At 55.0% G+C, this 27,378-nt stretch overlaps 1 protein-coding gene across 1 annotated transcript in view; it reads right to left on the minus strand.

The window, feature by feature from the left end:
• Positions 1 to 142: 142 nt before the first annotated feature.
• Positions 143 to 27,378, minus strand: part of SCAP (SREBF chaperone) — a 70,229-nt gene continuing 42,993 nt past the window's right edge. Inside the window, exons 3-23 of the mRNA XM_032318146.1 lie at positions 22,044 to 22,173; positions 12,785 to 12,942; positions 11,770 to 11,990; positions 11,497 to 11,602; positions 10,640 to 10,812; positions 10,112 to 10,238; positions 8,318 to 8,430; positions 7,251 to 7,345; positions 5,965 to 6,063; positions 5,609 to 5,827; positions 4,427 to 4,803; positions 3,741 to 3,929; positions 3,460 to 3,661; positions 3,259 to 3,374; positions 2,643 to 3,162; positions 2,463 to 2,548; positions 1,504 to 1,586; positions 1,220 to 1,386; positions 979 to 1,059; positions 584 to 790; positions 143 to 501 (exon numbers count right to left, since the gene is read on the minus strand). Of these exons, the coding sequence (XP_032174037.1) occupies positions 256 to 501; positions 584 to 790; positions 979 to 1,059; positions 1,220 to 1,386; positions 1,504 to 1,586; positions 2,463 to 2,548; positions 2,643 to 3,162; positions 3,259 to 3,374; positions 3,460 to 3,661; positions 3,741 to 3,929; positions 4,427 to 4,803; positions 5,609 to 5,827; positions 5,965 to 6,063; positions 7,251 to 7,345; positions 8,318 to 8,430; positions 10,112 to 10,238; positions 10,640 to 10,812; positions 11,497 to 11,602; positions 11,770 to 11,990; positions 12,785 to 12,942; positions 22,044 to 22,173 (3,715 nt within the window). The 3' untranslated portion in view covers positions 143 to 255. The remainder of the gene's footprint in view (positions 502 to 583; positions 791 to 978; positions 1,060 to 1,219; positions 1,387 to 1,503; positions 1,587 to 2,462; positions 2,549 to 2,642; positions 3,163 to 3,258; positions 3,375 to 3,459; positions 3,662 to 3,740; positions 3,930 to 4,426; positions 4,804 to 5,608; positions 5,828 to 5,964; positions 6,064 to 7,250; positions 7,346 to 8,317; positions 8,431 to 10,111; positions 10,239 to 10,639; positions 10,813 to 11,496; positions 11,603 to 11,769; positions 11,991 to 12,784; positions 12,943 to 22,043; positions 22,174 to 27,378) is intronic.

Genomic DNA, 27,378 nt, shown 5'->3' on the forward strand with positions numbered 1-27,378 from the left:
TCTGAAGGGTGAAGGAGGCAGGCCCAGAGCTGCCTCTGTGTACCATGCAAGGCTCGTGCTGGGGTTCGGGCATGGAGGGAGTGAGGCAGGGGTGCGACAGCTCTAGGGGAAGATGCAAGTGGCTCGAAGGATCCGTAGCAGATGGGATTAAAAAAAAAAAAAAGTTTAATATTATTACAGTCATGAGGCAGGACAGGACAGTTCAGAGACAGCTTCTGGAAGACTCAGCTGTGCACCGTCAGCTCCCACCCCTGCTCAGTCCAGCTTCTCCAGCACGGAGGGCACGTACACGAGGCTGAGCTCGCTACCAAAGTTGCAGACAATGGCGGCATTGTCCAGCACCAGGATCTGGCGAGTGGGCTGGGCCTCACTGTTTTTCCCCAGGTAGACGGTCTGTAACAGATCCCCGTAGTTTAGGTCCCAGAAGGAGACACAGCCCTGGCCGCCAGTCACCAGCAAGTTGTCGGAGATGACCCCCAAGCTTGCACCACAGCCCAGGTCCTGGAGACAAAGACAGGATCAGCTTAGTGCCTCGAATCCCTCCCTAAAATGCCAAGAGTCCTGTGGCCCCGGATCTGCCCACCTGCTGAATGGAGTAGAGCTTGATGCCAGTGCTCCGGTCCCAGATGCTGATGAGGTCATCCAGGCCACTACTGATGACACAGGAGGTGGTACAGGTGAGGGAGGTGACATCCCCACGGTGAGCGAACATGTGGCTAACCCGGCTGCCCGTCAGCACATCCCACAGGCAGATGGCCCCATCTTGTCCTCCACTGGCCAGCACCATGGTCTAGGGGAAAAGGCCCAGGGGGGCCGGGTCACTGGGGGAATGCCTCTGTCCACGAGAGTATCCCGGTGCCCTGGGGAGTGGGGGTTCCCTCCCGTTCTGCTTCCCCAAAGGTTCTGGAGGCCAGCTGTCCCAAGTCCGAAACAAAGGCCATGGCTTGGTACCCAGTACCTGACCCGTGGCCCCCTCACCTGGTCAATGTACACCGCTGTGATGGCCCCTGAGTGGCCCTGCAGGGTGAAGAGGCAACACGAGTCCTCCAGACGGAACACCTGGGGCAGGGGTGGGCATCAGGTTCTGGTCTCGGGTGGTTTCCCAGTTCCATTTTTGGCCGGGAAATCCCTTCTCTACCTCCTCTCCCTGGCTGACCCCAAAAGCTCGCCATCCCAGGCTAGGCCACCGCAGCCCCCACAAGACGGAGCCAACCCTCACTCTCAGCGTGTGGTCCTGGCTCCCGGTCACGAGTCGCCCGGCCGCGGCCTTCAGGGCTGTAATGGGTTTCTGGTGTGCACAGGGCACGGTGTGGGTGAGGCGACAGGCTACCGCGTCACTGCTGCTGTACACAGGGGATGCGGGGGAACTGCTCCGCCCTGGAGTCCCTGCAGACAGCGGCCCAAGTACGCAATCTCTGAGGAAACACCCTGCAGGCAGCCCCGGCACTCTGCACCCCTGCCCACCGCCGGCCGCAGACAGGTGCCCAGCACAGGCCCTCTGACCTCGGAACTGCAGGGGGCTGAGGGCAGCGTGGGTCTCCAAGGAGAAGAAATCCAGCGAACCGTTGAGCCGGGCAGCCACAATCCTGGAAGAGAAGACCGGCTGCTGGGGGCGCTCCCTCAGAACACCCGAGCCCCGTGGCCACCGGACGGGTCAGCTCCGCTGGGCATATGAGAGCGGCCGGAGGGACCATGGCCGAGAGGCAAGCACAGGTGCTGGGAAACATGCTGAAGCCGGGGACCCAGGCTGCAACTCTACCCTGCCTCTGTTTATCTGTGAAATGGGGACAACTACTGCCTCACAGGGTGGTCACGAGGGCACATGAGCTGACGTGTAAAGTGGCACCTGGAGAACAGGTGAGACAGTTAAAAGCCCTCACAGCCTGAAGCTAAAGGGCGGGCTTCCGAGGAGGGAGACGGGCCCCAAGGGGACTGTGTGGGAGCGGCAGGAGGCATGTGGTCTCACCAAAGAAGAGCAGCTTTGCTCTAAGCACCACCCACTGCATTCCCTTTTTCCGCACAAAAAAGCAGGATTTCTTCCCTGCCCAGGAACTCCTAGGCAGAGACAGGGCATTTGCCCAGAGGTCCCACCAGCACAAGGCAGGGCCTGCCTACAAGGCCTGAACCAGAAAGCCACAGTTGGCCACAGCCTACGAAGGTGGGCGCAGGGGGAGCAGGAGGGCCAGGAGGAGGGCCAGGAGGAGAGCCGGCGGTACACCCTGGGGTCAGGGGCAGGAGAGAACGAGCAGAGCAGGAAAGAATTTCCAAGTGTGGAGGAACTGAAAAACATGCCCAGGCTGGCGGGGAGGCTGTTGGCACTTCAGCTGTCACCCCCTCTGTGGTGGCGTACCTGCTGCTGACAGGTGTGGGGCTGAGTACTGAGAAGGGCCATCAATGACACACTGGGGAAGGGACCGGGAAGGGCACAGCTGGGGCTTGGCCAGGCTGGGCAGCACTCTCACCTCTTGTCCAGGAATACGAGGGCCGTGATGCCCGAGGACACCTCCTCGCAGCTGCAGCGCAGTGTGCCTTCAATGGCGTCCCACACCTGCAGGTCCAGAGGCCATGAGCACTTGCCTGCACCCTAAAACCCTAAGTGGGCTGCCCTTCCCCCATCCCTCCATCCCCTGGCCCCGGCCCACCTCCAGGCGGCCGCTGCTCCGCCCCACCACGATAAGGCTGCCCTGCAGCTCCAGGCTCCAGATGGAGCCGTCTGCGCTGGGGGCCCAAGCCAGGGAAGGGGAGCCCTTCTCTGGATAGGCCCCCTCGTCCTCAGGGGTCGGGGGTGACCCGGGCCCAGGGGAGGCTGGGCGCAGGGCTGGCGAGTGGCTGGGCGCCAGGCCGTCCTCCTGGTACACGCGCTGCACCAGGCGGCTGAAGTCGTAGCCCGGACCCTCGCGAGCACGGCTGCAGCCCGCCCGGTGCCGGGGCTCCGGCTGCGTGGGTTCCGAGAGCCTCGGCTGGGCAGAGAAGTTGGTGTCGATCAGGCAGGTGAGGTCTGGCTGGTCCCCGAAGAGGGCAGGCGGCTGGGGGCCCCGGGGCCGGTGCCGCAGGGGAGGGCTGTCCCCCGGCTCCTCCAGGCCCCCCTTCCCGCTGTCCGACAGCCGTTCCCAGCTCTCCTGCGCCTCGAACACGCTGCCAACGCCACTGTCGCGGCGCAGCCTGCCGCAGGCCAGGAGGACGGAGTGAGAATGGAGGGAAGATGGAATGAGGACGGAGTGGGGCGGGGTGGGGGCGGGGGCGGGGGCAGGCACCTACCCCAGTCGCGGAATGCGTGTGAGGCAGTCCCCGGTCTGCGCATCCCACACACACACGTGGCCCGCCAGGCAGCAGCTCACCAGCAGCATGCCGTCGCTGGCCAGACACTCGATGTCCTGCCGGAAGTGGGGGAGGGGTATCAGCACGTGGGCCCCGCCCCGGCCCCGCCTCCGCCCGCCCCGGCCCCGCCCACCAGCTCACCATGAGGTGCCCGCGCAGCACCAGCGGTACGATCTCCGTCTCGGGCGGCGCGTAGCCGTAGTCGTCGCAGGGCAGCTCTCCGCGCCGCCGCCGCCCAGGCCCGCTGCCGGGCTGCCCGTAGTTGCGCGGGCAGAGCACGCGGTAGAGGCAGAGCAGCAGCAGCACGAGCACCATGCCAGCCGCCAGGCCGAGCGCCGCCACCCTGCGCGGGCGGGAGCGTGGTCACGTGCGCCCCCACCCCTGCATCCCCCTCCGCCGACCACCTCCCTGGGGAGCCTTACTTGTACAGGGTGATGTCGCCGTGGGCCGGCACCACCCCGGGCGCCCTGGGGCCGGCCTCCCAGAGCCCCCCCGGGCCCTGCCGCTGTGGGGGCCAGGCACTGCGACCGTCCTGAGGATGCCGCCCCTCCAGGGCCTCCCTGGGGTTCAGGCGCAGGGTGACCGGGATGACAGGCAGCAGGCTGATGTACCTGGGAGCCGGCGGGGGGTGGGGGAGGTGTCAGAGCGGAGCCTGTGAAAGGGCCCCTCCCCCTTCCCACCAGGACTGGCTCTACACGCTCCACTCCAAGCCCTTCTGGGGACAGGCTTCCCAGCACGGGGTGGGGGGGGGGGGCAGAGCCAAGTCCCTCCCAGTCCAGCACCGACCCCAAGCCCTGCTCTGTGATAGGCACCCAGTGCCCATACAGCCACCACTGCATGTGGGCCGCCTCTGTCCCCCATCGGGCACAGCGTGGGTGACGGCCGGTGGGTTGATGTCATTCCAGCGGAGGGGCTGGCCGCAACCTGTGAGTTCCCAGGGTGAGACCCAGGGCCACTGTCTTGGGTTGTGACCGCCTGGAGCATAGGTTCCTACCTCACAACCCTATGGGTGTTTCTTGGAAAGGAAACACAAAATTCAAAGCAATGGGTCTCCTGCCTGAGGGGGAAGGGATGCTCTGGGACGATGAGCTGATACAGCCCAACTCACCTCTTGGCCAGTGTGATGTTGTAGTAGCTGAAGAGCGTAGGCCAGTGGCGGAAGGAGAGGGTCCTCCAAAGTTCCTCATCCTCAGGCCCCCAGGTTACCTCTGGGACAGGGCTGTCAGGGGTGCCCTCTGCTGGGCCCCCAGGCTCAGGCGGCTCTCCAGGCAACGTCTGGTTCTCAGGTAGCTTAGGGGCATCAGGTGGGAAGATGGAGAAAGCAGGGTCGGGGTGGCTGGCGGGCAGTACGCCACTAGGCACAGGCATGGGAGTCAGGGCGCCGTCGCCCAGCGGGCTCTGCTCTGTCACCTGGGCAGCGAGGTACGTGCGCAGCCCTGCTGGGTCTGTGTACACCAGGATGCCGATCCAGACGACAGTGCCGGCCTGCAGGGGGGCCAATGGGTGCTCAGAGGGACCTCTGGGTGGCCCTGACCCCCAGCAGCCTTGGCCCTCATGCCAGAAGGAAACAGCGCAGGGACCTCAGGCCTGGGGGTGGGGAGAAGACCCAGGTCCCAACCTGTCCTCCCTTCTGCCTCACCAAGTCCTCCCACTACCACCTGGGCCAACTGTCATTGGAGGGACCGAGTCCCCTTTTCATGGTCAAGGTTTGGGTTTCCTGCCCTAGAAATACGAAGAGCGCCCTTAGAACTTCCCCAAACCCCATCTAACAGCTGGGGCCAGAAAGCAGGCACCATTCCCATGGTCAGCACGGCGAGAGGGACCGGCTAACTGACCTGCTTCAGAGACGCCCATGGGTCCCCCAGTCCTCAGAGGGCCTCAGCCTTCTCCCTGCAGCTCCATGGGAGCGCCACTGCTGGCCAGTAGCCAGCCCTGCTCCTCTCCTTCCACGCAGCCCAACAAGGGAATGAGTCTGGCCAGCATTTTCTGACGCCGGGCACTGTTCCATCCCAGAGCACCCCATCCACCAGGCTCCTGTCCTGAGTCCCTCTAAGGAGACGGTGACTCTTCTACCCGATGCTCCCGGGACTGCTGCTCTCAGAGATAGGCTTATCACCTCCGAAGCCACCAGGATCTGGGCAGGAGGGTATGGTGGGCAGCTTCCCAAAGCCCAGCTTCCTGGGGCCGTGAGGGCCCGAGGAGCACCCCCCACCTCCCAAAGCAAAGCGCAGAAGTCCAGAGGGAACGGAGAAGTCCAGAGGGCGGTGGGGGGGCGGGGGGTGGCAGGTACCATGATGAGGCGCTGCGCCAGGCGGGTGCGGGCCAGGAAGTAGATGACGCGCAGCCTCTTGGGGAGCCGCAGGTTTCGGAAGGAGGACGGTTGCAGCGTGATGGTGTGGGGTGTGGAGGGCCGCACAGCCAGCTGCCGCTCGAAGCGTGCTGGCCGCCCCACTGGTTTTGCTGGGGGCAGGCAGGCCTCTGAGGGCAGCCGCTTGTTCAGGTCTGCTAGCTGTGGGGGGCACAGTGGTCAAGGCTCGACCTTGCTGTCCAGAGGCAGCCCACGACCGAGATCTGCAGCGCTCTCCCCCTGGGCCACGCTGAGCATGGCCAGGAAGGTAGGTGGGGCAGGGCACAGCGCACTCCTACCTCCATCCGGCGGATATCAATGGAAAGCACAGTGGTGAAAAACAGCATCTGAAGGAAGAAGTCCGACACCAGGCCCACAACGGCGAAGAGACAGAACTCCTGGAATTAGAGCAGTTGAGGGAACACGATGACGTCATGGCGCAGACCCTGAGAAGCAGCTCTCTGCCTGTAAGTACCTCAGAATCTGTAGGGCAGTGGCGGGCAGAGCCCAGCCAAGAGATAAAGAGATGCTGCTGTGTTCTGACTCTGAGAGTGGCCCAGAAGCAAGCGGCAGTGCCAGCTGCAACCCCCTTCCCTCCCCACCAGGGGGCAGCAGAGACACTCTCCTCCATCACCCCCCCAAGAAGGTGGAAAGGGTAGGTGTTCTCCCTATACCTTCCAACCCCCCTAGAGAGGAAGGCCTGATCCAACCTGAAAATCTCTGAGCCCCAACATCCCGCTCCCCCAAAAGGCCTCCCTCAAAGACTCTTTGGCCCTGCTTAAGTTCTATGACCAATGCCTACACAGAGCCCAGGCCTGACCCAATGTCAGGATTCCCAGAAAGCTTCTTTGCCAGTGACTGCACAGTACCAAAGGAGGGAGAGAGGGCAGGAGGGAATTATTTCTGCCCTGAAAGGAATACGGGTAGTGCTTCTGCTCTCCAAGTTCTGTCCACAGAATCTGCTCAGATTTCAGTTTTCCTTCCCTGCCCTTCACCACAGCTTCCACTCACATCTGGGGTAAGATAAAGGACCCAGCTCATGGTGACACAGTGCTCTGGCAGCTCTAATGTCCCAAGACAGCACTATGTCCTGCAGATGCCCTCTGGGTCACCCTATGTTCTCTGCTCACACCACAACTCAGCAGCCCTGCCAGCTCCGGGGGACGGACGGGGAGGACAAGCTGCACTGCTCCCTCCCTGCAACCCCCCAAGTCAAGTCTGCGCTCCGACTCGGCGTAGGTCCCCCTCCGCCTGCTCGCAGCCCCACAGCGGGTGGGAGCACTTGGCCAAGAACAGGAGCCACTCGGAGCAGTGGGTGGTGGCCCTCCTCTGGTGGGGGGTGGTCTGTGCCTGGAGGCTACATAAGTGGGTCCGTGCTAAGCCCAGGAAGGAGGAGAGGGCCAGTGCAGCACAGGGCTTCTGCTTGAGAAATGAGACACAGGTCTGACTGGAACTGAGTAGAACTTCTGAACCAAGCCTGCCAGGAGCACTGTGTGCATGGAACGGCATCCGGGCAGCAGAGGTCCCAAGGCCAGGGCGTCTGTGCTGAGGGGTACCCCCGCACGGGCAGGCCTTGGGGTCTTACCTGGATGGCGGGCACCAGGGTGAAGTACCCAATGAGGATGATGCCCAGCTCCGTGGCCATGTTCTTCATGATGGACCAGCTCTCACTGCTTAGGCCTGCAGGGGACAACAGGGCCATGGGGCCAGCACACGGGCAGGGTGCCCAGCCTTCTGAGGCAGCCATTCCACCACAGTGGCCCAGTGCTCAGGACTCTCCCAGTGCCCAGGCTCCAGTGCTGCCAGCACTGCACGGCTGCCGCAGGGAAGGGGCTGGAGAGTACCGAGAAGAGCTACGGCCGCCATCAGACGAAGGGAGAAGCAGGGTGCGGAGATGAGCAAATCCAAGAGGAAAGCCGAGTGCCGTCCACTCTGGCACACCCATGTACTATACTGTCTGGTCCGCAAGGGCCCGGCCACAGCCGGTGGAAGGCCCGAGCGATGCAAGTGCTGGCTGTGTTCTTCCTCCAGCCCCTGCCCCCAGAGCAAGCCCCTGCTGGGTAAGGGGCCGTGTCCCCTCGCCTCCTCAGAGCTCCCCATCTAGCGCAGGGCCTGGCCTCTCACAACAGCTCACAAAGGCTTCGAATGAACGAACAGCCTGCCCTCGGCCCCGTTCCCACAGACTGGGGGTTCCGCAGAGGAAGTGCAAGAGTTCAGACTTCCAGGTCTAGGCTCTCTGCCCACTTTCCTCAGAATCCTGACCCCCAGCTCCTGGCACGGAGTCCCAAGGGCCTTTCGTGGCAGCGGTGGAGGCAGTGTCTCTGCAGTGACCAGATGCAGGAGCCTGCGCCTGGTGCGGCAGAGTGAGGCAGGAAGAGGAAGCACTGGGTGCCGGTCTGGACAGAGGGCCACGGCACACATGGGCCCTGCTGTGTTCTGACTGAAACATGAACCAGCACAAAGTCCAGTCTAGCAGTTCCATGGTTCCTCAGGGCACATGCTAGCAAGCCCCCAGGGCCCAGCAGTCCACACGACGTTATACTGGAGGTCAGAGCAAGGGCGACCCGTGGGGCCCCCTGTCTCCTCCACAGCAGGAAGCGCAGCACAGAAGGCCCCCCCCCCCAGCGCCCCCTCCACTGCCAGCCATGTTACCTTGGGCAATGCGCAGCTTCACCTCCAGGTCCACTGGGGTCGAGACCACAGACTTGGTGAGCACCAACACGTTCTCTAACCCAATAACCACCACAAGGTAAGGGAAAATCTCGCTGGGGACAGAGAGGGAGAGAGTGAGGACAGTGCTGAGGAGGCCCCAGCACATGCTGTTCCTCCACAGGCTTGGGCCCTGGGAAGGCTGTGGGGTTTGCAGCCTCTAGCGGGAGACTGCTGAGTGACTTCCAGAAGCACAGGGCACAAGCCCCAGCCCCGTCTGCCGCACCACACAGGCCCTCTGCCTGCACAGCCCTCAGCTTTCAGGCAGGCCTGGAGGCCTGGCCGGGCGTCAGCAAGCATCCTGGCCTAAATCTACGCAGCACACAGCGGCTGCCAGAGCACCACTCTCCCTGTCCCTCCCACACCGGACTTCGCGGGCCAGAGCAAAGGGCGGGGAGCCCTTGGCAGCACCGCAGCCAGGCCCTCGTCACCTCTGCAGAAGCTATCTGGAGAACTACCTGTTCTCTGGGAGCTGAGGCTCAGACTACTGGTGAGAACTGTGAGGGATAGGTCACCGCAGCTGAGGTGTACCCGCCGGGACCCCTGCTGTGGGGCCATGGAACCCAGGGCTCTGAGGAGGGCACAGCAGCCACGGGGGATGGGGTGTCAGCCCCATCAGGTTCAGAAAAGGCAGCAAGTGTTCCACGAGCAAGGGAAGTAACAGAAAGCACAATATTGCCGCGCCCACAACCAGCCTGAGCAGCCCCAGTAAGTGAGGAGCCAGGCAGTCAGCGGCCACTAAAGGATGGGCGGGGGCCGGGGGAGCCTAAAGACCGAAGACAAACATGGAACAGGGCTTCCAGCCCCAGAGCTGGAGAGAAATGGCAAGAGAAAGCACAGGTCAATGGAAAGGTGGCAAATTAGACTGTGCTTGTATCTTTTAAAAACTCTGAAATGGGGGCGCCTGGGTGGCTCAGTGCATTAAAGCCTCTGGCTTCGGCTCAGGTCACGATCTCAGGGTCTTGGGATTGAGCCCCGCATCGGGCTCTCTGCTTGGCGGGGAGCCTGCTTCCCTTCCTCTCTCTCTGCCTGCCTCTCTGCCTACCTGTGATCTCTGTCTATCAAAATAAATAAAATCTTAAAAAAAAAAAACTCTGAAATGACCTATTTTGTTAGTAATTGAATGTTTTAGTGGTGAAAAAGGGAAGAAATGTACCTTTCTTAACCTCCTACCCATCTGTGCCCTAAACCAATACGGAGCGGTATGCATGTGGATATATACTGAACACACACGTCCACATCGCTTACACACACACATGCAAAAACACACTTATAGGGGCGCCTGGGTGGCTCAGTGGGTTAAAGCCTCTGCTTTCGGCTCAGGTCATGATCCCAAGGTCCTGGGATCAAGCCCCACATTGGGTTCTCTGCTCAGCAGGGAGCCTGCTTCTCTCTCTCTCTCTGCCTGCCTCTCTGCCCTACTTGGGATCTCTGTCTGTCAAATAAAAATTAAATAAAATTAAAAAAAAAAAAAAACAAAAAAAAAACACACTTATATACACATATATGAATACCTGCTTAAATACACGGCCATACCTGCATATGTGTTATATGTATATATAGATACACTATACGTACATGAGTGTAAATACAAGCCAAGTGAGTCAAAGGTAAAAAATATATTTCTTCAATGTCAAGATAACTACGTGAAGATCTGGGGTAACAGCAAGCATCCAGTCCCCGGCAAGCCTGGAGGTTCTCTGGCCTGAAGCTCAGGGGAGCCCGGTGGGGACCTACCCGCCGTTGAGGGTGGGTGTCAGGCCGAAGAGTGTGCAGAGCCCCACGGACATAAGCAGCGAGCTGAGCACTGTGACCACAGCAGCCAGGGCCAGCCCCCACTTGGACTTGACCATGTCGATCTTGCCTGGAAGGCAGAGAAGGCACCTCAGGGCAGCGTTTACCCCAGACCCTGACCCACCCGGGGCCCGTCTGGACTTATCTCCTAGGAGCAGAGTGTGCCTGACCTCTGAGGAAGCGGAGGCCCCTAGTTTAATCCAAGAAAAGAACAGCCACACATACTTCCCAGTCTCAGAGAAATGGTGTGTCTTGGGAGCCCTAACCCAGGAAGGGTCTTTTCCTGAGAAGCCAGAGAAGGCCCAGAACCACCCAAGCCTGAGACTCCACCAGAGGAGGAAGGCCTGGCGTTTGTGATCACCAGGCATGGGTGACCTCTCTGCCCAAGCCACCTTCAGAGCAGGGAAGCAGGTGGCCTGGAATGCCCGCTTAGCTTGGAGAAAGCCCCCCGCCTCGGCGCTGTGCACCTACGTGTGGAGAAGTAGATGTAGGCGAACAAGATGATGTAGGTGGTCACGAGGGGGATGAGTTCGGCGATGCCAATCTCCTCCTTGAAGTGCACGTGGACCAGGCTCTCCGCCCGCAGGCTGCAGTTGGGGCTGGGGTGCAGCAGCATCAGGCGGGCCCGCAGGCTGCCCAGGAACCTGCTCGTGGGCGGGGGGGCGGGGGGGAGTGAGGGGGCAGACTGTCCCTCTTGGGCCAGGGGAAGAGACCCTCCCTGGCAGGAAGGCCCATCAGGGCTGCCCTCCTCCCCATGCTGGAGGGAGCTTCTCTGTGGTGTCTGAGCTTCCCCACAGTCTCCAAGCAGCCTTGGAAGAATGACAAAGCTGTCTCAGGAGCTCCTCCAGCTCCTTCCTGAACACTCCTTTCCTGACCTCTCATAGCACTCTGAGTGCCCAGGGCCCAGACAGCCGATCGACTGGAGGCATCTCCAGTGTTCGCTCCCTGGGTAGGGAGCTGCCTGCGGCACTCTGCTAGGAAGGCCTGAGGCCACGTCGGGCTCAGGAGTCACCAGCTAGGGACTCCTACCAGAGTGGAAGCACCAGGACAATGAATTTGCCTTAGTCCCCTCTTCTTTTCCTTTATTTTTTAATTCAATTCTCCAATGTATAGTTAGTGCCTTATTCTTAACCAGGCGTCAGGTCATCCCTGCTCAAATGTGGAAACACAGCCTCCTTCAGTCTAAGGGAGATAAACATTTCAACAGGATGCTTAAAAACTGCAAGTTCCGGGGGGCATTCTGGACACCCTAAACCAGAGCAGGGACTACTCAAAGCCTCATGCCATTCCACAGCCCAGCCAGGAGCCCCAAGCGCCGCCAGCCTTACTTGGCATGGTAGCGCCTGAAGACCAGGGTGATGGTGTATGAGACCATCCTCTTCCTGGTGTAGAGGCCCACCCCGCTGTACTTCCCGGGAACACCGAACAGCAAGTCTGCAGACAGAAAGCATCAGGTACTGACATAGGAAGACAGCCACTGTAGGGCTGTTAAGGACCCCTCCCTACCCCCACCCCGAAAAACATGGGGTAACCCCTGATCTGCCAGAGCGCCCATCACACAGGACACGGTGACCAACCTAGGCAACCTGCCCTGGAGGTACCTTTGAGCGTGGCTGAAGTCTGTAGGGTTTTGGGCTCGTGCTGGTGGATGGTCCCAATGATGTCAGGATCAGCATGGAAGCGTTCCCGGTCATTCTGCCAGAAGTTCCCAGGGGACAGCAGCAGGCATCCATGCTCCGGAAGTAGGTTCCGGAGCTTCCTGAGGCCTGGAAGCAGGTCGGTCACCTGCAGGCACACCTCCTCCAGGCCCCTGGTCCCGGAACTGTGCAGGAGAGAGCACAAGGCACCTGCTGTGTCCGTGAGCACAGGGCAGGCGCACTGCACTGACGGGGAGCTCCTGTCCTCAGGTTCCCAGATGCCTAAGGATTAGGACAGCTGCAGGGTGGGGGTTGGGGGTTCTTCCAGGTGGTCAACAACCAAACCATGTGGTTGATGGACCTTCACAGTACACGTGAGGCCCCAAGCCTCTCTGAGAAGTGCATTCTGGGAGCGGATACAACCTCTCACACACTAAGACACCTCAGGCAATTCAGTGGGCAGCCAGGGCAAAAATGAGGGGCTTCATTTCAGTCACCAAAATGTGTGCCAAAGCCCTTAGCTAACTAAAATCCCAGAGGGGGAGGCAGCCTGTGAAGCCAGCACACCCCAGAGACTGGGGGGCTGGGTGGCACCACCCGCGGGGCCTCAGAAGCAATCCGTTGCTTTGGGGGTGTGGGGGGTGCCTCTTCTCAGCCCGACCACCACGTCCACGCCTCAGGGGCGCCAGGCAGCAAGCCAGCTGAGGTGTGAGGCAAGCCCGGCACAGGGTCAGCGCTGATGACACCTACTCCATCTGAGACCTGAGGACAAAACTGTGCCCTCCGCAGAGGTCCAGGGGTGTGTGTCCATGGGGACCCGACAGGATGCTGAGAAATGCAAAGCTGGCGACCCCGCCGCTCTGCTTGCCTGTTCAGTTTCCGCCGAGCTGGCTGGCTCCGTGGTTAGAGAGAGGCCGGCACCCACCCCTCCTGCGGTGCGGAAGGAGTTCAGGGAGGCTGTGGTCTCCGAGAGGGTTACCTGTCTCTCAGCACGTGGTTCCGGATCTCTTCCACCAGCTGGAATGCACGTGACAGAGGGGAGCGAAACACATCCACTGCCAGGAGGTTCTTGTGCCAGGGAGACACCGAGGACTTCACAAATATCTGCTGGATGTAAGCCACGGGGGCACCCACATACTGCGGAAGAAACGGGGGAAGGGCAGAAAGGTCAGCTCGGCACTGGCCCATGCTCGGGAAGGCTGTACTGAGCATCTACGATGGGCCAACCATGTGAGGCCCGAAGGACGGGACTTCAGAAATGAAGGTGTCCCCGAGGGGCTCTTTACCATCTATGGACCACTTCCCTACTCACTTCCCAATAGACCAGGGGTCAGCAGACGACGGCTACAAGCGCAGTCAAGCCCAGCACCTGCTTCTCTGAATACGGTTTTCCTGGAACACAGCTGTGCCCACCCCACTCTGTGCTGTCCCCGGCTGCTGTCACACAACCATGACTACGGTGAGTGTTCAGCACAGAGACTGTGACTCATGAAGCCTAAAGCACTTACAGCCCTGCCCTCTATGGGATGGGTCTGCTGCCCCCGCAGAGGACCCTAAGCTCCCAACAGGGCGCGGCCTGTCTTACTGACCCCATCACTTGCATGTCAGTGGATTTTAAAGATCCAAAGACCCAATTTTAAATCCCAGCTCTCCAACCGTACGGCCTCGGGAACATGTTGTATTTTTCTGGATTCCAGTTTCCTCACTGTGAAAGGATGTGACCGACATTCACCCCACAGCATCGAGAACACGCACACACACACCCCTCCCACCACATGGACCCACAGACACACACGTGCATCCAAACAGCACATGCAGAGATTACGTATTCACGGAAATCTTACCAATAAACAGTTCTGGCACAGCTTTTCACTGCCACCACCCCCGCCCCCCGACAGTCCTGTGAGAAGCAAGGTGACTCCGCAGGCTCTCAGGACTGGTGCAGGTGTTACAAGGGCCCAAGCCCGCCTCTCCTCACTGAACGCCACACCCTTCTCTCCCTAGAACCGGCCGGCAGCCCTGGAAGAACTAACAACAGGTCCCTGACTGAAGCGTTCAGACATGTAACAGGCACGTCTGAGTAATTCCCAGTGACACAGAGGTCATGGAGCACCCCCAAAATGAGGTACTGGATTAGCTGGCCCAGGGAGAAACGGCGTGGAGCCGTGAGGTGGGGAAGGCCTGGCAGGAGAGGGACGGGGAGCGCCTCTGAGTGCACAGCACGCGGGAGTCCTGCCAGGTACGACCAGAAGTCCCAGCCAGAACAAGGGGAGGCTGGGAGGGCGCCTGTCTGAGCGGTTGCGGATTCTAACCGCTGACAAAGAACAGCCCCCGGCTGTCTTTGAGAGGAAGCGACGAGGTGGAAGTCACGCTCTGGAAGCCTCTGGAGTTATGGCATCATCCAGGTGGAGGCAGGGCAAGACAGCCCAGCAGCCATGACGCATTGGCAGTGCCGCAATCAGGGACTCCCAAGAGCAAGGGAGGACATGAAGAAAGGCCACTCAGCCACTCGATGACGCCCAGACAGTTCATCGCACAAGCAAGGTCAGGATGCTGAAGGCGAGCGGCAAGTTCCGGCCTCCTGAGTGTCAAGGAACAATCCAAGGCAACCACCTGTGCCTCTGTGAAGTTTACATTCAGGACGCCCTCACAAAGGCGCCGCGGACAGAAGGCCTCACCTGCTTGTCTTTTGCACGGGACCTGGCCTGCTGGAAGCTGCTCAGAGGCACAGAGGACTCTGGAGGGAGCTGGCTGCTGCAGGGTCGTACAGCAGCTCCTCTGCTCAACTCCCCCCACAGGCCTGAGTGGGGGAGGAGCCATCTGAAATCAACAGCTCTACAAGGAGACCCGCCCCAGGGCAATCATCCTCAAACCCTGTGAAGGACACGGCAGGTCACCCAGAGACGGCCCGGCACCCCAGAGCCTCCAGCCCTGGTTTGTGCCCACTGGCCACAGGGCTGTGTCACACACGCCACCTCCTCTGCCCAGTGCCCTTCTCGGGCCCTCCACCTCCACCCTTAGGCCCTCAACTCATCCCAGCCAGGACCACTCACACTACCATCTCTACAAGTGCAACATGACTCAGAACCAGAGCCCTCTCCTAGGTCCTAGGGACAGCTCTAGAAGTTCTGGGAGCACCTTGCTCCACCAATTTTTTAAAAAAAAGTTTCTGCTTCAAAGTGTACATGTTATGACTATCATCATCATTTTTAGGGGAGAGGGATCCACGGCTTTCATCAGATTTTCACAGGAACATGTAATCCTTTGCCTTAGACGTCTCCTTCTCTGTTGTCCTTCCACCGGGGCTGGGTAGACCCAGCACTCGTCGGTTGGCAAGCCCTGCCGGCAAGCCCCAATGGCAGCCCCAGGGAATGGCTGAGTCCTACAGCACAGCCCTGCCCCCTGGCCTTGGCTGGGCCTCCCTCTGCTGAAGGGCTCCTGACTCACCCTCCCTGATTTCCAAGTGAACTTCCCAAGCAGCTATTTTACGTCTTTGCAACTTTTCCAAGGTCTTGGTCCGCTCATTTAATAGGATTGTAACAAACTTGCCACCCAACACTGGCACCCTTCAAGCCCCCTCTTCTGGGCATCAAAATTCCCTTACCATGGTTTATTCAATAGGCATGGGCCTGACTCTTGTCACCCACTGTCTCAGTCTGGGTTCCCGAGGAGCAGAGCCCAAGACAGGTGGTTTATTTGGGGTGTGCAGAAAGTACAGAGAGGGGAAAAGCACAAGCCACAGGGAGGGAAAGCAACCAACAAAGGGTGTTACCGGCCAAACGACCTCTGAGGTAACAAGTCTTAGCTGAGTCACCCCACCTAAGGGACTAGAGAGCTCAGGTGTTACACACCTGCCCAGCAGCTCCTGCCTGAGGGCTGCAGCTAGGGGACGCTAACTCCCCAGCACCTTGAGCTTGCTGCACCTGAGATCCGCCTACACAGGCAATGCAGGGAGCAGCAGCTGGCAAGTAAGACGGCAGGCACTGAAAACGCAGCGGGACGTGGCCAGGGGCCCACCACTCCCCGTGCTGGGTGCTGTCAAGTGAGAGACAGGCAGACAGACGCAGCCACCCATACCCCAACAGTGGCCACGGAAGAGGAAGGGCGCAGGGATCCAGACGCCCACAGGCACAGAGCGCAGACTCCCCACTAGATGGAGCTTGCAGCAGGCAGTCTTCTACTGAGACCCCAGCCACCCCCACCTCCTGGGGCTCACGTCCGTGTGCAACCCCAAGTGGGCAGCATCCAGTGACTGGCTTCTGACAAACAGATGACAGCGAAAGTAACGAGATGTCATTTCTGAGATTAGGTTACAAGTAACCCTTGAGGGCGTAATGCTGCATGAAATAAACCAGTCACAAAAAAACAAGCATTGTACAAGTCTACTTCTACCAGGTACCTAAAGTAAATTTATAGACACAGAGAGAACAGTGGTTGCCAGGGGCTGGGGGCAGGGGGGGTTTTAAGAGGTACAGGGTTTCCATTTTACAAGACGAAAAATTGCAGCGGTGGATGGTTGCACAATGCATACAAGAGTGTGCGTAACTGGAAGGGAAAAGACTGTAACTCTTCCTCTTCTAGAAGTCCCCCTCTTCTGGAAGGCCCACTTAGCAAAGAACTGAGGGGACCCTCAGCCAACACACAGTGAGGAAGGGAGTCCCCCAGCTTGACAGCCTGCACTGCCAGCAGGTCACTGAGAGAGCCTGGAAGTGGATTCTCCCCAGTCGGGCTCGGAGAGGAGCGCAGCCTTGGCTGATACCTTGAGTGCAGCCTTGGGAGACCCTGACCTCGAGGACCCAGATAAGAAAACCAAGGCCCAGAGAGATTAAGGATGTGTCCAAGGACAGAGCGGACAGGGAGCTGAGCCAGGATTAAAAGCCAGAGCCACCCAATTCTCCAGCCTGTTTTTCCTCAACAGCCAATGAGATCTCCAACCACTAGCATTCACAGCATGAGGCGCTGACCAGGGCTCCTTGGAAAGCCCGAGTCCAGGCTCAGCCACCACCACAGACACCACCGGGCTGGCCCTGGAAGCCCAGCCACCTCTGCGGCCGGCCAGGTAGGGCTTTGTGTGAAGTTCAGGTTTCCTGGTGAGCCGGTCTAGGGAAGCCAGGCTAATGCAAGAGACCTCAGGCTTGTTTTGTTCTTGTTTTTTTTTTTTTTTTTTTTTTAAAAACACAGTCCTTCCTCTACGTTCAGACAGAGCAACCTAGAGCTCCAGGGAGTTTACCTTTATCCTGACACAACCAGGGGCTCTGCAGAACATGACAGAGGATACCTGTTACTCAGCAATTCTGAAAAACAGAACTCCTGATCCTTGTCTTCCAGCTCTGGGCATGTGAGGGGGTGTGGTGGGCGGTGGGTCGGGGGCAGGCTCAGGGGACCCATCTAGGTTCAATTTCTAGTGCCAGCCCCGGCAGTGTGCCTTGGACAATGGTGTCTGTACTCTCTAAGCCCCCAGGCTCTTACTAGGGAACAGGGATAGAATCCCAGACCTCACACTTCACTGTGAGGACCCAAGAAAACACCACACATATAACCATCCGGCGAAGTGTCTAGCCAAAAACATGTGAGTTATATGAAGTTACATTACCATGGCTTAAAACTAGTAAAATTAGTTTTGGCTTCTCCTCCAGATGAATCCTTCCACTCACATATCTATCCTTCTCCTAGGCATGGTCACCTCGTCTCTAAGTTTCTCCACGTTTAATACATCTTCCTACTGACACTTTCCTCAAGTCCTTGCCTCTGGGGGATTGGCTTCCCACTGCGCATACAATCAAAGTTAAAACTCCACCACCTCAGATCCAACTTGGCCCCACCCACCTACCACGGTCCAAGAGAAATGCCTCACTTTACATTCCTGGTCGGCTACGTAAGCCACCCGGTTTCTCTGTTCAACAAGAAGTTTTTCTTCAGCAACTACTATGTTAAAATACACGCTTAAATAGAACACAATTCCTACTAGGTGGAAACACAAGAGCAAAGAAGCAGGGCAAGAAAGCTGGGGGAGGCTTCCTGGAGAGAGCGGCAGCCTGCTGTGCCCCAGAGGGCAATCCGAGCATATGAACTTTGGTCCTTCTCCAGGACTTTGGCCAGATCTGATCAAGTACAGTGACAGCCACAAATGTGTCAAATGCAAGTGATGAGCCAGGTACCGCACTAAGCCTTTGCATGCCTTGTCTAATCTTCTGACAATGGATGACACAGATTCATCCCCATTTTATGAATGGGGAAACAAGGGCACAACGTTGTGAAGAAACTTGCCCAAGGTCACACAAGTGTGGGGAATGGAAAGCTTCTACCATTTCTGCTTTGTTCTTCTCTTCCTCAGGTAAAAACATCCCTCTTTCCAGAAAGTGCCCCTCCCACACTGACAGGGCTGCGTTAGTGACTCCAAGATAGGGTGGCCTGACTCAGAGTACCAAGACCAGGCAGAGTGGATCAGAGACCTCTCTGCAGGACCCACGAAGGCAAGACCACAGAGTGTAGCTATGGCATCCCATTGTGGGGACACTAAAGCAAAAGGGGAGAAAAAGCATACAGAAAGACTAGCAATTCAATAAAAAGAAATCCAAATGACTTCATTCAAAATGGGCACTTGCAAACAGCAAAAGAAGACATGCAAATACAGCAAGCACTTGACATTAATCATCTGGGGAAGGCAAATGGAAACCGCAATGAGATTTCTCTATGTATCCATTAAAAACCTTTTTTTTAAAAAGATTTTATTTATTTGAGAGAGAGAGAGAATGAGAGAGAGCATGAGCCTGAGCGAGCAAGCATGAGCAGGGGGAGGGTCGGAAGGAGGATACTTCCTGCTGAGCAGGGAGCCCGATATGGGACTTGATCCCAGGACTCCAGGGTCATGACCTGAGCCCAAGGCAGACACTTAACCAACTGAGCCACCAAGCACCCTAGAAAACCTTTTTAAAAACTTGTAGCAAGGTATAAAGACTGAACATTGTTACTGTATGGAAATTTAAAAAGTAACTTAGGAGGCTGATGTATGTGAAAAGAATGATGCTTCACAACCCTGCAGTTTTCCCCGAACCCACAACCCCAGTCTAATCTAGAGGAAAACCAGAAACCTCCCCGCCCCCCCCCCCCCACAAACGGGCAGCTCTACGAAACACCTGGCCACCACTTGGAGCTGCCGAGCTCATCCAAGACCAGGAAGGTCTGCGAGGCGGCCAGGGAAGCGTCAAGTGCATGTACTGTGGTGCCCTAAATGGGATCCTGGGAAAGACAAAGGACTTCAGGTTAAAAACTAAGAAAATGTGGTTTCCTTAGTTTCCCTTAGTGACAGTTTCTCCGAATTTTCTTGCTTTTGATAACCTTGACAGTTTTTCGGAGTTGTGGTCAGGCACTGCATAAAACGTCCCTCAACTGGGACTCATGTGATATTCTTACCATAATTAGGTTGGGATTATGGGTATCTGGGAAGAAGACCAGGGGCAGAAGGTCTCACTTGTCGCCCCTCAAGGGTATACACCATCAGCCTGATCTACCACTGCTGACGCTGACCCTGACCGCCTTGCTGGGGAGGTATCTATCTGGTTCTCCACCGTAAAGTGCTTCTTTTCTCCCCGTCTCCATACAGTGTTCTCTGGAAGGAAGTCGCTATGCACAGTGCACACTTAACGAAGGGGGTTAAATCCCACCGCCTTGAGGGCAGAGTATTACATCAATTATTTCGTATTTTTGCCCAAATTTGCCTATTTCCCCCATTTACTTATTTGATCATATGAACTCAGATATTTATTTTATACTTTGGCCTATAATCCAATCCAATACTTTGCTTTATTGCAAAATAAATTTTATTTTCCAGCACTGACCACGAGGCTCTTTCAGTCGGTTCCTGTGTCCCTTTGACATGTATCATATTTATTTTAGACAGACATCTTGGGGCATCTGGGTGGCTCAGTGGGTTAAATCTCTGCCTTCGGCTCAGGTCATGATCCCAGGGTCCTCGGATCAAACCCCGCATCGGGCTCTCTGCTCGGCAGGGAGTCTGCTTCCTCCTCTCTCTCTGCCTGTCTCTCTGCCTACCTGTGATCTCTGTCTGTCAAATAAATAAATAAAATCTTTAAAAATAAAATAAAATAAACAGACATCTTTGTCTTATCGAACTGGCCTGGGACCTCCCCGGAAGCCGTGAGCTCTGTGTGTCCCCTAGATCACACCCTACCGGGCACACCACAGACATGCAGTAAACGTATGGCGAAAGCCGGAAGCAACAGGGGAAGGAAGGATGTTCTCATTCCCCGGTGGGCAGCAGGTGCTTGTGCTGTGCTGCCTGGAGCCTGAGAACCCTGATTTTCCTTTGGAAATGGTCCACCCTCGTTCTCAGCCTCATGGTGGAGACAAATGATGAAGCCAGTCAACAAAGTACCCGCCTTTGCCCCTGGATCTGGGATGGGGAGTGACAGGTAACCTCCCTTAGATCAGCATGGCACCCTCTCATCCCACACCAACATGGGGCTGGCGCTGCTGGCGCGCAGATCATGAGCGGAGCTGACAGAGTGGAGAGAGGGGCTCCTTCTGAGGCCCAAGCCATAGTGTCCTTGAGTTCTAGGACTCCCAAAATTCCCTTCTTGCTTACTCTGGTTTGGGCTGAGTTTTCTGTTCCTTGTAACTAAGGCAGTCCTTACTGCTCCTGCTCTGCTGGCCTGGATTTTGAGCATGGATTGTCCACAGAGGTAAGATAACTGAACACTGACCTGCACAGCCACCAGGTCACTGCACAGAGGCCTTCAAGGCAGGGGCGGGGGGTGCTCCAGTGAGGACGAGAGAGCAGACAATCCTCTGACTTCTGCGCCCGGCAGTTATCCGACATCTGTTTACTACCATCATCCCAGACCAAAGAAGGGCACTATGGAAGTTCAAAGAGCTCACAAACACATCACCCCCTCCCCCAACAGCTGTATTATTAAATGCCTCCCCGATATCGTCAGGCCCACCGAACTCGTGGAGTCATGAAATATCCACCAACAGAGACCACCCTGTTGTGACCAGGAGCCCTCGGTTCCACTCTGTGGTACAACTGCTTCAAGAGGTTAATGAGGGTAAAGGGTCTGAACCAAGAAGGTCCCAGGCTGGGCCAATGGTCAAGCTGAGACACGAAATCACAGAGCGAGTTCCTGCCAACATCAGTCATGCTCCCTCCGACGTTAATGGACGGAGTCCTATCCTAGTAAGCTGGACAGCATGTACAGCTTAACACACACCCGGCTGACCACGGAACTGGATGGCCACATTACCCACAAAGGAAACAGAGGAACATACCATCACTCTCAGAGAAGGCGGCAGAGGAAGAGCTCTGCTCTCTGAGCTTTGCTTTTCCTCCTCAACAACACACTCAGCCCAGCACAAGTCCACGGGACCAAAGCACAATGTGTGAAGGATGGACAGTTTATCCACTACCTGGCAGGTAAAAACTTTAGAGATGGGCTCTGAAGCTTGCCAGATTTCTGAGTAACGAGTCCAGTGTCAGAGTGAGTGAGTTCCTCTGCCTCAGACCCTCAACTGGAGTGACTCTTCCTTCCTCGTGGACATCAGAGCTCAATCAACTGAAGACAGTCCGGTCCAGAAGCAGCAGGGACCCGGAGTCAGGAGTCCTGGGGTTATGACGGCAGTGCTGACCCCATGTAAACTGGGTAACAGAGGCCCTTCATCACTCCGGGCCCCATTTCCTTAACTGTAAAAAGGGATTAAAAAAACCCAAAACACAAAACTCCACTCTCTCTACCTAACTGCACTGTGAGAAAATCGAACCTAACCGACCTAACCGATCTGAGAAATGAGGCACACACGGCATACGTTAGATGGTGCCAAGACTCTGATGACAACATTCTCTAGGGATGCTCCGTGGTTCTCATGACCGCTTGGGGCAAGGAGGAGATGGCCTGGCTGCTAGCGCCATCTCAGGCTGCTCGGCCCCAGGTATGGTGTGTGAGCTGCCCCGCTAGGACCCTGAACCCACCCGGCCACAGCGATGACAACCACATACCCGACCCTGGTGTTGTAGGACAGTCTCACTGTTGTGTCATTTGGGGTTTCCTTTCAAATAAGGCTATTCACTGTGACTAGGTGTTTGTGGTACCTGTGCAGAGCCGGTCAAGTACACATATTCACCAGTCAGAAGATGGCCACCCTCACACACTCCCAGGACCCCTGCCTTGGCCGATCTCCACCCAACCCTCGGGGCTCTCCCCGGCCACACGCTGAGCACCTACCCACTCTGGCCGCTCATTGGGCTCCCCTGGTTGGTGGTCAAGGGCCACAGGCGGGGGCGAGTAGTCCTTCACGGGAGTGGTGAACTCCACCGGTCCCGTCCCTGGCAGGGGCAGTTTCAGCAGTGGGCAGCTGGGACGAACAAGAAGGAGAGAAGGGTTAGGACATGGCGGGAGCACAGTCTGCACCAGGACAAGTGACGCAGGAGCCACCGCAGGTACAGTGCACGTGTGCAAAATACTGCAATCATAAAACTTCAGGGCTAGAAACACACTCACAGAAGCCACCTTCTGAGATCAGAATTTTTTCAAGCTCATTTTTAGTCACAGAAAGCTTACAAGGAAGTCAAATTCGTAAAACAGGTTGAACATTTTTAGAGACGTAAGAAAGATGCTAAAAAAAATTGTCAAATTAGATGTAAGCAAGACAACAACAAGAAACTGGGGGGGGATCTATAAAAATCCCAAAGAGCCGGAGGCATACTGCTGGGCAATTGCTGCAATTTAAAGAGACCATGAAAATTGTGTAGAACACACTGAGGGCATGGTTCATAATCAGACCCACCATTCACAAGGGAAAACCCTGGCCTTGTATCAAAAAGCTGGCAAACCGATGTGCATTTTCTTTCACATCTTTTTAAGAATACTTCTGTTTTTAATTGAGAATTAACTTTTATAGAATACAATGCACTAAACTACGTAGTTCAATAAGTTTTGAAATATACATACACTTGTATAATCACTACCTAGATCAAGCTATAGGACATTTCCAGAACCTCAGAAGGCACCTTGCACCCTCGCCAAGTGAAGAGCATCCCCCAAACTACTATCGGGGGTGCCTGGGTGGCTCAGTGAACGTCTCTTGGTCTCATCAGGTCTTGATCTCAGGGTCGTGAGTTCAAGCCCTGCACTGGGCTCCGCAGTGGGTGTGGAGCCTACTCAAAAAAATAAAATAAATAAATTAGAACTTCTACCACCATAAATTAGTTTTGCCTTTTTAACGGCTTACAAATGAAATCACCCGTGCCACGTGTGTACTCCTCTCATGACTGGCTGCTTTCACTTAAACTTTATCTGCTAGATTCACCCACACCAGTGCACACGGCGGATCACCCCTTCCCACAGATATGTGCCGTTCCCCTGAATTACACCTCAGTGCATTTTCCCATTCCATTGTCAAGGAACCTTTGGCTGGTTTCCAGTTTCAGTCATTAAGAATAAAGCTATTATGGTCATCTTTATATATGGCTTTTGGTGGCCAAAAGCACTCCTTTCTGTTGGGTGTGTTCCTAGAAGACAACTTCTGGGTGTTAGAGTGTACTTGTTCTACTTTGTAGATAATACTAATTTTCCAAAGTAGTTGCACGAATGCTATGTGCCCACCAGTGGTGTGACGGGAATTTTAGCTGCTCCAGAGCCCTGCCACCTCTAGATGCTGTCAGGCCAATTAACTGCAACCATGGCCAGGAGAAGGCCTGGGTCTCTGTGGTTTCAATGTGCAACAATGTTGAAAAGTCTTTTGCATGCTTTTTGGCCATTTGGACACATTCTCTTTTCTTCAACTCTTTCGATTATCTTTTTCTCATTGATTCATAGCTCTTATATATTCTGGCTATGAGTACGCAGCTCTCTTCACAGCTCCACATCTCCCCCCTTGTAGAACTTTCACAGCACCCCACCACACTTGGTGTATTGTGCTATTTTCGTTCCCATCTCAAGGTATTTCCTAATTCCCCTTCTGATTACTTGACTCACTGGTTGTTTAGTATGTGCCGTTTAACTTCCACTTATCTGTGGATCTTCCAGCTTTCCTTCTAATATTTTTAGATTCAGTCCACTGTGGAAAAGACACTCTATATGATTTCAGTCTTCTTTCATTTATTAAGACTTGCTTAAGGTGGCCTAACATACGGTCTATCAGGGAGAAAGTTCCATGAGCACTTGAGAAGGTCAGTCCTGCCGCTGCTGGGTGTTCTCCGCACGGCTGTGAGGTCTGGCTAGCAGACACTCTTGCTCAAGTTCCCCATTTCCTTATCATCTTGTCTGGGTTTTGTATCCAGTACTGCAAGTGCAGGATTCAAATAACTGTAACTGTAGATTTCTCAATTTTGCATTTCAATTCTGTCCATTTTTGATTCATATGCTTTGGGGGCTCTTGTTGGAAAGGGGGTGTGTGTCTGTAACTGTCCTGCACTCTTGATTAAGGCATTTATCAACATCCTTCTTTGTCTCATAACCTTGTAAATAGAATCCGATAATCATACAGCCACTCTAGGTCTCTTTCTGTTACTATTCGGCATGGAATATATTTTTCCATCCTCTTATTTTCAGACTCTCTGTGTTATTACATCTGATGTGTAGTCTGTATCTGAAGTGTCCTGTAGACAGCATACAGACAGATTCTTTTTAAATCTAATCTGCCAATGTCTCTTTTAATAGAAGAGTTCAACCCACTCACATTTTATATGATTACTAATAAGGAAGGATTTATTTGTGCTACTTGTTTTTGCATGTCTTATTATGACTTTTGCTCCTCAATTCCTTCAATAGTTGTTTTTTTGTGTTTGCTTGTTTGGTTTTTGGTATCTGGCTGATTTTTGGTAGTGTGCCACTTTGATTCCCTTCTTTCCTTTTCCGCATTTTTCAAGTTATCATTTGGGTACTATGGGGAATACAATTATTATTAACAATTTACAACAACCTAGATTAAATACTGCTGTTACAAGGGGGTTCTACAGATGTGAGCAAGCAGGAGAAGGGGTCAGCGACCTTGAAAATAAGACAACTGAAACCATCCAGCCTGAAGAGCTTAGTTTCAATAGTACCTAAACACTGTTTCTACAGCTGTCTCTCTCCTTTTATAGTATTATCGCCACAGACTCCAATCTGTATATTGTAGGCCCATCACCATAGACTTAAAAATAATTGTTCAATGCACTTGCCTTTTAAAGCCCTAAAGACAAAGAAAGATGTTAAAAACCAAGCCAAAAGTTACAATCTGGTTACCTTTACTAGTGCTATTTTTTTTTAAAGACTTTTTTGAATTTATTTATATGACACAGAGAGAGAGATCACAAGTAGGCAGAGAGGCAGGCAGAGAGAGAGGAGGAAGTAGGCTCCCTGTTGAGCAGAGAGCCTGATGCAGGGCTCGATCCCAGGACCCTAGGATTATGACCTGAGCCGAAGGCAGAGGCTTAACCCACTGAACCGCTCAGGCGCCCCTACTAGTGTTATTTTTAATTTAAAATTACTGTCTAGTATCCCATCATTTCAGCCTGACCGGCTTTCTTTACTTAGTGTTTCTTGTACAGCAAGCCCAGTGGTAGCTAATCCCCTCAGTTTTTGTTTATCTGGATATATCTCAATTTCTCCATTACCAAACAATCGTATGGTATAATATATGATTCTTTCCTGAGTTTTTTTCATTCAAAAATTTTAAATGTTATCCCATTGCCTTCTGGCCTCCATGGTCTCGGGAGGAGAAATCAGCTGTCAGTTGTACGAACACTCCCCTGAACACGAACAGTTGTTCCTCTCTTGCTGCTTTCAAAAGCCAAGGTTCAACTGTTTGGAGGTAGGTGTCAAGGGCTGTCTCCAAACTCCAAACAGAGCAAAGGTTCTGCTCTGGAAAGCTCTGCACTGCACACGGGCTGAGCCCTGGACTCTGCCTGTGGAGGGGAGTCTGGGGGCCCAGAGCTAAGATGGATGGAGCATGAGCTTCACTCCAGGATGAAAGCAGGCAGTACTCAGTACTCTCCACGTCTACGTTCACGTCCCACACCACAGCTGCTTGAAACACACTGACTGGACTAGATGCAGCCTTTTTCTCAAACCGTAAATTACTAAAAACATCTGTGAATTCCAGGAGTCTAAACACTACAGCAGGAAGAGAAAGAAGGGAAGGACACTCCAGAGCCTCCAACTTTCTTAGGACAAAGTCTCTTGGGAGAAAGGTCCACAGACCTTGAAATTCTTCAAGAGGCTCCCAGTGATTCTCCTGTGCCCTGGAGCCATACAACTGCTCTCTTGCTTCTGAGGCTCCATCCCTGCTGGAACGCGCTTGCCCATTCTTCTAGATAACTCATCTCTGAGCCCTCAGTTGTGGTACCACTTGCCCCAGGAAGTCTTTCCCCTTCCCCCAATATCTGGGTTCCCTTCGGCAGCTCCTCCTGTGAGCTACCAAAGTGCCCCATACTCACCCCAACATGGTTCTTATCACTGACAGTGGACCAGTTTCTGTCCCTGTACTAGTGGTAGTTTCTCTCACTGAGCACCTACGTGCCAGATATGGATCCCAGTGCCTCCCACCGATGTGCTCATGTAAGCCTCACCACAACCCAATGAGACACGCAGAAGCTACATCACCACTAGAAAGCAACAAAACCAGTATGTCAACACTGACTGTGTGGCACCAGAGTCTGTGTTCTTAAGGTCACACTCAAATACCTTGTACTGCATTTTTTTTCCTAAAAAAATTTAATCAACCATATATCCCTTTTAACGTAAGCAAAGAAAAACACCAACTTCTACAAAACTGCAAAATGCAAGGGAATCATCACCATCCATGGCTGCCAAATTCTAGCCAAAAGGAAAGCTTTGAAGGAAAGGGTCAGGCAATTTTCAAAAGTAAAAACACTCACTTTTCCAAGGTTAGAAAACAGACTAGAGACATTTAAAGAAACTGTCTGGGGATTTCTACCACCACCCCCATGTTACTTCTGCAAAACGCGTTTCTGAGACCAGATTATATCTTGGCTTACCCTGATCTCACAGGGGCAAAGGCAATGAACCATGTCTCCAAAACCTCCCCTTCCTTTCCTGCCTCAGCTCCACACATCCAGCTGCTCAGGCCAAGCACTTTGATCTTGACTCCTCTTTTTCTCATACTTCACATCTGGTCCTCAGACAATCCTGAAGGCTCCACCTTCAAAATATATCTAGACAAGGCCACATCCAGGCCTTCCACTTGGACTAAGCAACCATTAGCTCTCACCTGGGGCAATGCACTCGCCTAGCTAGCCTCTGCTTCTACCCCTGAAATCACTTATCTCTTAGTCACTTATCTCCCCCACCCGTAACTCTGTTACCACACCTGTGCGGCCTGTTCCCCGTATGAGACCACCTGACACATCTCCCACAGGCTACTGGTGCCCTTTCCTTATCCCCCCTGTTCTTATTTCTGAACATGCTGGCGCAATTCCCAATTTCCAGCTGCTAGCATTTGCATCTCTGTCCCCGACACTCTTCCACTGCTGTTGGAGGTCTCTCTGCCTAAGTGGTGGGAACTGATGCTAGTGGGAGGCAGCCCTCAACCAGCTGATGTTGTTGTTGTACAGAC

Source organism: Mustela erminea, chromosome 1 (genome assembly GCF_009829155.1).
Source record: "Mustela erminea isolate mMusErm1 chromosome 1, mMusErm1.Pri, whole genome shotgun sequence".
NCBI lineage: Eukaryota > Metazoa > Chordata > Mammalia > Carnivora > Mustelidae > Mustela > Mustela erminea.